Source organism: Mytilus californianus, unplaced genomic scaffold (genome assembly GCF_021869535.1).
Source record: "Mytilus californianus isolate M0D057914Y unplaced genomic scaffold, xbMytCali1.0.p SCAF_12, whole genome shotgun sequence".
Taxonomy (NCBI): domain Eukaryota; kingdom Metazoa; phylum Mollusca; class Bivalvia; order Mytilida; family Mytilidae; genus Mytilus; species Mytilus californianus.
In genome coordinates, this window is record NW_026262604.1 from 17284796 (window position 1) to 17295626 (window position 10831).

General features: G+C 35.0%; 1 protein-coding gene across 1 annotated transcript; it reads left to right on the forward strand.

Moving 5' to 3' along the window:
• Positions 1 to 9546: 9546 nt before the first annotated feature.
• Positions 9547 to 10831, forward strand: LOC127721465 (complement C1q tumor necrosis factor-related protein 3-like). Its single transcript, XM_052228210.1, has 2 exons — positions 9547 to 9742; positions 10139 to 10831. Exons 1-2 carry the CDS (start codon positions 9547 to 9549, stop codon positions 10591 to 10593), a joined length of 651 nt encoding a protein of 216 aa, XP_052084170.1. The 3' UTR covers positions 10594 to 10831.

The following is a 10831-nucleotide window of genomic DNA, read 5'->3' on the forward strand; positions in this document are numbered from 1 at the left end:
GATTTTTTATATATCTCGTAGCTAGTGCCCTTTTAACAATATCATTCGAAAACTAAAAATTACGTAAATCTAATAAATAAATAAATATACTGTAACCTTTGAGCTCTCAACAAAGACACTAGAGAAACACATTTCAAAGTTATCTGTTTTAACGTCAAACTATTGTTTTCTAGTGTATCTTAGTAATTTGGTAGATCAGACACGTTCCTTGTAAAATTGTATCTTGGTAGTGGAGGTGTAATTGGAATATTCCTCTCATAAATCGCTCGACTAAATAATTTTGCCAATTGAATCGTGTCCATTAAGTGTCATAAATGAGGACAAGGCAGATCGCGCAGTATTGAGTCCGCTATAACCTATTGTAATATTAATGTGATAAGAATTTTGTTCATCTGACCATCTACCACCTGTAGATTGACTCTCATAAACGTTGAAGACGCATCTGATCTAATTATAATTTCGGGATTTCCCACACACGTATTTCATGCTTGTCTCTATATTATCGATCAACCAATTAATATCTTGTTCACACAGTTCATTGCGACGGAATTTTGCGTCATAATTGCCTAGGTGTTCTTTTAACTGTTCGTATTTAGTTATAATCAGTCTTTACATCATAATTCCTGGAATTTTTGTGCTTTTCTCGTGTGAGACGCACTGTCATTTCCATGAATTTAATATAAATCCACGATGTTGAATTTCTTGTTTCGGAACGAAAACGGATTTATTCGGATTAATTGTATGACCTAGATTATCGAATAACGCGACTGTGTCATTAATGTAAACACGGCAATCCTCATAAGATTGTCCAACTAATAAAGAATCATCGATATAGGCTGAATTGCAATGTCATTTCTTTCGTAAGTCAGAAAAAAAAACACATTTCATTATCTTTGTAAATACACGTGGGCATGTACTTATACCTTGAGCTCAATATGTAAATTGATGTAATTCCCCATTCTATGTGAATCGAAGGAATTTACGATCAGACTCCCTGACTGAAATACTAAAAATTGTGTCCTTCAAGTCTATACTACCAAAGTTGTTTTGTTAGTGGAACTGTCCCATCCACCTCTTCCTTGTTTGTTCGGGAAGAAGTTTTGCTAGTCTAAAAAAACGACTTTTTCCATTTCCAGTTTTATTGTTATTGTACCCTTCAGCAGAATTGCTATTATAATTATAACCACTTGTTGGTGGATTTTCGGTAAATCCCGTTACGGATATTTTCTTTCATTTTTGAATATCTTCAATTTTCTTCTGTATATCATCCTTAAACAATTTATCAGAAATGGAAATGTTTGTCACGATAGCATTTGTTGTTTCTATTGCTGGTATCATTCCTCTGATGACGTACCCCATTATTTTCTGTAGTTTAAGACCACGTGATCTGATAGCGTTGATCATGGTGTGTTTCTCTGTCGAAGCTTCTTCATTTACTGAAAGGATCATAAGATTTTGAGTTTCTGGTCTTTTGTATTTTGATTTTATTTCTTTGAATTTTGATTCGGGTATCTTATATCTTAAGTGAAGTTTTTAACGACTTTGTTAAGCTTTCTTCAATAGACGCACTAGTTTCTTTAGATTCATTATAAAATTCAAGCCATTTCATCCATTAATTCATTGACCTCGTTAAGATCCTCGTCATCAGTGACGTTATCAGATTTTTCATGGTTATGGCTCTCAGCATTTCCAAACCTACTTACAAATTTATATAGGTCAAACAGATTCTGTTTTATGCTGGGAATCATCCGCAACTTTCAAGTGTTCATTTAAACTGTTATCTTCCCTGTCATCATCATTACGGGATCTTTTCGTTCCACATGTGCTATTGTGTGACGCAGTAGTCGTGTATTTGTCCAACACACTATCAGATTTAGAACCTAAATTTTCTGTTAGTTTTTGCATTTATTGCATCTGCTTATGTTGCAGGCGAATTAAAGTGTCAGCCGACATCGATGCCATATCATCATCATTAGATTCATGAGTTTGAGAATCCCTTAACTCTATGGGTATATTATGAATAAACGCCCTTTCCAGATGATTGCTGGCTATTGTTAGGGACTTGGTCATCATCAGAAAACTCTTTTGTCCCACTTTCTGTATCATCATCAACCTGAGGTGCCATTGTTCACCAAGTTATATAACTTGCACTTACGTGGTTACGTACTGAAACCCGTGATTTCACGTTCATCTAATTTCAGAAACGCCAAAACTTCGAAATAAATAAAAGTTTGGATAAGTTTAAATCCTGGCACTAGATATAATCATGAGTTCTTCAAGACAACAATAAAATTCTGGCATCATGACGAGGCTGTTCATCTCACGTGACAGCTATTTACCATATTTGTGCAATTAGTACTGAAAGAACTATACACCGATAATTTATGATAACGTGATTGTCTTTGTATATTAAATGAGATAATTGCTCAGAGATTTTCTGATGTTAAGTGCTCTTCTTGTGCTTAACTTGTGCTGACTGATTTTTCAAAGCTGAAATGATGTAACCTAACAAGTAAAAAGTAAAACAACAAAAATACCGAAATCTGAAGTCCGTTTTAAATTTTCCTCGGAGTTCGGTATTTTTGTTATTTTACTTTCCCTAATCAAATGGCAAAATCAAAAGCTCAAACGAATGGATAACAACTGTCATTATACAATATGGACCGTTATGATGGTAAGTTCTTGATATCTAACATAGCCTGCTGTTTGTTGGATAAGTTGTTTAAGGATGCGGTCTTGCCACAATGCAATGAAATGTTTAATTGGCATACTCTTTTTCATTTGAAATTATTACAGTGATCAGCAAATTTATAATTGGGGTCCGAATCCAGTTAAATATACCATGTTGTAGTAACAGTTACTTACTGTAACTCATGAAGAGATGTTCATTGGCTGACTCACTATGAGTTGTACCTTCTGATGAGCTGAAACCCGCTTTTAAAGATGGACTTTACACGTGTTAAATTGAGTCAATTCGCCCCTGGTTGTCTTTAATGATACTAGCAAGTTTAATAGTGTGCCTTTAACACATACAACACTAATGCGGAATGGGCAACTGTTGATTGCTTATTAGGAACTTGAGTAAGAGTCTGACAGTAACTTGTCGAATTCTTGTAAAACTTTGAGTGGAATTTTATTCACTAGTCTCGCTAATTCTGCACTCAATAATTAAATGGAACATTGAACATAATATGTCTGTATTAAAAAGTGGATATGTTACTCTTTATAACATTGAGAATGTGTGTGTTTTGATGATAAATAGCCTTTTCGTGTTTACATTATGATTCGAAGTCTCTTTCTCTTTTCTATTACTTTTTTGTCTCTATTCCAAATTGGCACATTATTACTTAAAATCAAACCTAAAATGCATTAAGAAAACAGCATGAAGTTAATACACACAAGGTAGAGGAGGTTGAACATTTCAATGTAATTTGCCCCCCCCCCCCCCCCCAATTTCCCAATGGTGACTGGGGAATAGAAATATGGTCACCATTGGTCTTCCTCCGACCTGCAGTAAAACCCTCTCCATAGTGGGGCGTCGGTTTGGCTGTGCGGGATATACAAATTTGCAGCCACGTCCGGTCAGAATGGGGACGTTAAATATGATGTCTCGTGTAAATAGAGTGCCACGCTCTTTGCACATTAAGAACCCTTGCAACAATTCTTTGAAGGGTCCTTATGCGAACTATTGCAAGGCTAAATTTCTGTCCCTATCCAATATATCCTCATTCCCCGGTGAACTCTAAATTTCTCCGACCTTAATCCCGGACCTCTCTATTACAGAACCTACCTATTGTATTTATTGTTAATTTGTTCTCGTCCAGAATATGCTTGAAATATTTGCCACTAGACTTTAAGCAACCAACAATCAATCATTCAATATAATTTTAAAACAAACACTAACCTAACAATACTGTATGAGACAGGTAAGTCTAAATTAATTTATCAAATCTTCAGTTATTAGTCTGCTTTAGAAGTAAATATCTTTAATAATGAGTAGTATTGTTATAAAAAAACTTATCTTGTCAAGGTTTGAATTCAAAGGAGAAAAGGATAGACGTTTTCGATTATCTTTAATAAGAAATTGCCTCATATATTATTTACAAGATACACATTTTTTTCAGAAAAGGAAATAATAATGATTTAATAATCTATAGTATTTTCAATTCTTCTACAACACACCATAGAATTAAGGCAACTGTACTAGTGAACTTCTCTGAATAAAAACCACCAATTCGTTCACATGAGTTTACATTTGAATACATCGATTTATGCCAAACAAAGAAAAATAAAAGGTTAGAAAACTGTCTATCTAATTTAAGCCATTGATAATCTTTACTGGTATTTTCTAGAATGTTTACTCCTTGGCAAATATGATTTTTAATGAGTATTCCAAGCCCTCCATAAAATCTAAAATTTGATGATTTTGGCCTAGATACTGAAAAATATTTAAATCCTTCTATATCTATTTTGGTGTCATATCCAAGATGTGATTCAGTTAACAAAACAATATTATTATTTTCAATCTTTCTAATAAATTCTTTATCATGAAGACTGTTATAGGATTTGGATATTAATCCTTCAACATTCCTAATACTAAATGTTAAGTTGGAAATATTAAAACCATTTCATTTTGGCATACTTTGTATTTCGATTTTTTGTTTTTGTCTAACCCTTTAGTTAAAGAAAAATGCAAATGGAGGCAAAATTAAAATTAGAAAAAAGATATGATGTTTTTCTCAAGTTATTTGATACCGTATATCGGGTTTTTTTTCGCGTATGTTTAATTTTCGCTTTGTTCGCGGCAGCTATAAATTCTCGAAAATTTCACTTAATGTGTCGGAGTTGTCTCTCTTTAAAAATTCCATATACGTTCATGCAGGTAAGTAAATAATGAAAATACAAGTATGTGAACATTGTTCAAAAATACTAAAGGTAAAAATAATTACAATACTCGTATATAGTCAGTGGTGTGTGTTGATCAGGTTTGTCAAAATGTCTTTGCTTTAATATCTAGTTACTGAAAAAAACCAAACTACCGCAAAGGGAAGAATTTGAAGCTGCCAATGAAGATGTGCAAAAGCTATTGGAAAACCCTTAGCCTTCGAGTTGTGGGAAATATGCTACATATAGCCCAAGTCAAAAACTAGAAATGGTTAAATATGCTGCCGAAAATAGCTCTAGTGCTACGGTTAGGAAGTTTTCGCCGTTACTGTCGAGAAAAATTAACGAAAGCACAGTACGCGGTTTTAAAAAGGAGTATTTAAAAGAACTTAGTACACGAAAACGTATATTGACTTATGATGACAGCTCTGAAAGTGATGAAGTGTCTGAAATTATGGAATAAACACCCAAAAGACGTGGCCGAAAACTTATAATGGGAGATTTGATTGATTGATTGTTGGTTGCTTAACATCCAGTGGCAAATATTTCATGCATATTCAGGACGAGAACAAGTTAACAATAAATACAATAGGTAGGTTCTGTAATAGATTAAGGGATTGAGGTCGGAGAAATTTAGACTGCCACGGGAAATGAGGGTATATTGGATAGGGACAGAAATTTAGCCTTGCAACAGGTCACCTACGGACCCCTCAAAGAGTTGTTGCAAGGGTTCTTAACGTGCAAAGAACGTGGCACTTTCTTCACACGAGGCATCGGATTTAACGTCCCCATTCTGACCGGACGTGGCTGCAAATTTGTACATCCCGCACAGCCAAACGGACGCCCCACTTTAGCACGGGTTTTACTGCCGGTCGGAGGAAGACCAATGGTGACCATACTTCTATTCGCCAGTCACCCTTGGGGGTATAATGGGAGATGAACTAGACGATAAAATCCAAAGATACATAAGAACAGTTCTTAAATCCGGTGGCGTAATTAACACTGCAATTGTTCGAGCAGCTACAAAAGGCCTTGTCTTGTCCAAGGATTGATCTTTGCTTGTTGAAAACGGTGGACATATTTCCATTACTCGGGACTGAGCTTTTTCTCTGTAAAAAAGAATGGACTTAGTTTGTAAAACGTAAGGGGACAATTTAAAAAAAGGCCGATAAAATTGAGAACTTTGAGTTTGAAAAGGAGAAATTTCTAAATAAAATCAAAGAACGTGCAGAACAACATACTGTTCCAGCAGAACTTATAAACTGGGATCAGACTGGATTGCATGTCGTTCCAGTATCTCAATGGACTATTGCTGAAGAGGGGTCAGAGCGTATTGAAATATCAGGCATAGATGACAAACGTCAGATCACAGGTAGTGTGTAAATACATGTATAATGAATTGTTTGTTATTAGAATGACTACTATCATAGATAATATTACGTAATTATAATCCCATGTTTTTATTACAATTATGGTTAATCACATCTGTCGGTAAAAGAGCAATCAATGTAATTGTCAAGTGTTATAGTCATTAAATTTATTTAAATATATTGTCAATAAAAACTCAAAGATAAGCTATCATTTCAATTTGTTATACACGTTGATATTATCATAATTTAAAATATCAAATAAGTAAAAAATATATCGGTACACATTTTACTATACACCGTATGCCACATTTAGCATGAATCAATGTAACATATAAAAAAATACACGCTAACTGTATAAAGACTTTTCTGTTCTATTGATTCTAAACTGCGTTATCATTATTTTTAGCAACCTTGGCTGGTGCTCTAAATGGTTCATTTCTTCCAATACAACTCGTATACCAAGGGAAAACTTCGCAATGTCATCCTAAATTTAAATTCCCTAAGACTTTCCATATTATCGAGTCTGAAAATCACTGGGCAAATGTAGGTACGATGTTTGACTACATAGACACGGTCATAAAACGGTATGTCAATAAGGTTATTGATTGCAATGACTTGCAACTTCATCAAATAGCCATTCTTATCTTTGATTGCTTAACAATCCCTCCAAACTGTACAGATCTACTACAACCTATGGATCTCAGTGTCAATAACAGTGTTAAAACACTTTATGAAAAGTGAATTTGAAACCTGGTATACCAATCAGATTACCAAGGAGGTAGCTGAAAACCTCGACATTGAACACGTAAAAGTGAATAAACTCATCATAGATACCAGGATCAAAATTTTATATTTACGCCAGACGCGCGTTTCGTCTAAAAAAGACTCATCATTGACGCTCGAATCAAAAAATGTTTAAAAGGCCAAATAGAGTACAAAGTTGAAGAGCATTGAGGACCAAAAATTCCTAAAAGTTTTGCCAAATACAGGTAAGGTAATCTATTCCTGAGGTAGAAAAGCCTTAGTTTTTCAAAACTTCAAAGTTGTGTTAACAGTTAATTTATAATTATGAACATATCAATGAACACTCAAGTCAACACAGAAGTGCTGACTACTGGGCTGGTGATACCCTCGGGGAAATAAATCTCCACCAGCAGTGGCATCGACCCAGTGGTTGCAAATAAACTCATCATATATACCAGGATCAAAATTTTATATTTACGCCAGAGGCGCGTTTCGTCTAAAAAAGACTCATCAGTGACGCTCGAATCAAAAAATGTTTAAAAGGCCAAATAGATTACAAAGTTGAAGAGCATTGAGGACCAAAAATTCCTAAAAGTTTTGCCAAATACAGCTAAGGTAAATCTTTCACTTGCGGTTATGAAACCACTTGGTGCAAAATGGATTACGAAAATGAACGATAATATTCGTAGGAAGAAGGTACTTGTCTTCAATGGTTTTAAAGAAAGTGGAATAGTAGATGCCGTGAATTATACCTTTAAATAACTGTAACAGTTAACACCAGTCGTCTGTTTTGTGATTGATGTACATTTCTGTCAATCATATTCTAATTGAATGTAAAGACTTTTCCGATATCCTGATAAAAATATTTTAATGTAAGTAGTTAGTGTATTTTATTTTAATAATAATATTCCTGTTGAAATAATTGAGATTCACAAACTAAACTCCTGGATCAGTTCATTCCTATCAAACAGGAAACAATAGGGGCTAGATCACAATAAGACGGTGTTCTGTCAGGAGGGGCACAGTGCTGGATCCTTTACTGTTCCTAACAAACATCAATGACAATGGTTATACCCAATCGGATGTCCGCCCCTTTGCTGATAACAGTCTATTGTACAGGGAACACCAAAGATACACACCAACTGCAGAAAGACCTTCCAGCCTTCGAAAATTGGGAAAAACATGGTGGATAAGATTTAAACCAAAAAAATGCAACGTTATCCGCATACCACCAAAGAACAAAGACCCTTTCCAATATCCATACAGCTTACATGGCCACACACTCGAACCAGTAGCTAGTGTCAAGTACTTGAGAGTGTTAATATCGAACAGTGTCTCATGGAATAAACATGTACTGAACGTTACAGTAAAGGGTTTAGTCTAAAAATACGGAACCTAAAAGAGTGTAAAAAGGAAAGTAAATTCGCTGGCTATACAACTCTAGTACGACCTGTCATAGAGTATGCTTCTACTTTATGGGACCCAACCAATCAAGCAAACATTAACACACTAGAACTTATTCAGAGGAGTACTGCTGCATTTGTCTATAATGACTACACATCTTGTACATCAGGATATGTCATTACATCGCTAGAAGAGCTAAAATGGGACACATTACAGACAAAAGCGTGATAACAGGCTATGCATGCTCTATCAGAATGAGCTGATAGATATCAACAAGAGTAATTACCCCAAAGGTGGCGACAGTAGAACTCGTGGTAGACACAAGTTTTACCAACAGAGGATCCCCAGTGATGTCTACAGGAACTCCTTCTTTACAAGAACATTCATGGAATGGAATACTTTACCTGCCAAGTTTACTGAAGCAGGATCAGTTGAGGATTTCCGCTCAGGGCTACAGACAACACATTTATACCAGACTCAATGATTGTACATAATTTTAACCGTATCAATCTGATTTGATTGTAAATACTGTATATAGCCTTAGGGGACTAGATTTGTAATGTCACTCTGCGTAGTCCAGTAAATTTTAAACCTTTTATGTAGGAACCAGAAGAAGAAGAAAAAGAAAATCATATAGATATGTAGGGGGAAATTTTCACTGTACAAAATGTATTTCAATATTTGTATATTAATTGATGATTTTTCCATAATTACATTTCATAAAAATATTTCATGATAAGGGAAACAGCAGTATATCGCTGTTCAATAGTCATGATTCGATTAAGCAAAAACAAATCCGGACAACAAACGTAGACCGGGTGAAACACCTCAACCATAAGAGGAAAACATCGGGACAACAGAAACACTGAACTACAACAAAAGCAAACGCCACCATACATAGAAACGCACTGTCTGATAACAAATGCCATACAAACTTTACACATTTGTGAGACTTTAAAATTTTAATTAAATTTTGGCAATGCTTTAAAAAAGATGTTTGTATATGAAATGATAGTGGAACTATTGATAGGTGCAATACTTTTGACCTACGACCGCATAAACACGTGACTGTTTAAGGTATAATCTAAAGACCAAGCTGTTTCTTCCCATGATATCTGATTAGAAATTGTCAATTATATTATCTATGTCTAGTGTTGATACTATGTCCATATTCAATATAATCATATTGATCAGCTTGGTGACAGCTCAATCAAATACGTATGATTTGGATTTCACATCAGTTGTGAAAAACTTGCAAGATGAATTGCACCGCTTGAAAATACAGGTTGAAAACTTGGAGGAAAGTCATAAAACGTGTGTCTCATCGTTGAAGTCTTTTGGTATGTAGCATATTTAATTGTAAGCTCATTATACGATAAAGTATATGTTACATTTATTGACTAATAAAAACAAATCAAAGATTTCCACCCCAGGAAAAGGTTACCTTAGCTGTATTCCGCAAAACCTTTAGGACTTTTGAGTCCTCAATGCTCTTAAAATGCTTTGTAGAACGCCACTGATGAGTTTTTTAGTAGACGAAACCCGCGTCTGGTGTAAACAAAATTGTTGAACAAGTTGCTCAAAATGTTTATAAATTAATTAATATCAACATCACGCCAGAAAAGTCCTGGTACCAAAAACCCAACTATAGATGCCGGTATGTATTCCTAAATCCTTTCAGTTGATATAACTTTTTTTTTAATATTTAGCGCTTATGCATTTCCATTTGTTTACAGGACTTTTACCCAGAAAAAGATTGTTGTTACCAGAAAATGACCAATCTAACCATGTAGCCTTTTCCGCGCATATTTCATCTGGATTTACAGCTGCTAGCTTAGGGAAAGGCCATGAGGTTGTTTATGATGTTAGCGACACCAACATCGGAAACGGATATGACAACGTCACAGGAACATTCCGTGCACCATCAGCCGGTGTGTATGCCTTTACTTGGACAATTTGTGCTGATAATCATGGTGAAATAGAAATTGAGCTGGTTATTAATGGACGGCGACGTGGGGTTAGTCATGTTGATTCGGAAATCACCAGCGACCTCGATTGTTCAACCGCCTTTGTCATCGAAAAGGTCAGTGTTGGTGATTTTGTCTTTATTCGGTCGAAAAGTGCCGGCGAAGGACTATTTATGAGCGACGGTAGAGCTCGATGGGCATTTTCCGGTTGGAAATTATTTTGAATTGGTACCCAATCGAATGATTTGAGATATATACAGCAATATTTATTAAAAGTATGTTGGTTATAGATGTTGTTAACAATTTTGGTGTAAAAGGCATATTTGGATGTATTTTCCTCGCTGATATAATGGCAATTCGTTGTTTACAATATCTCTTGCCTTGTATGTTTTAGGTTTCGGACAATCCAAGTAACTTTCACATGTGGCAATGATCTCTTACTTTTTTCCTTGATTACATGTT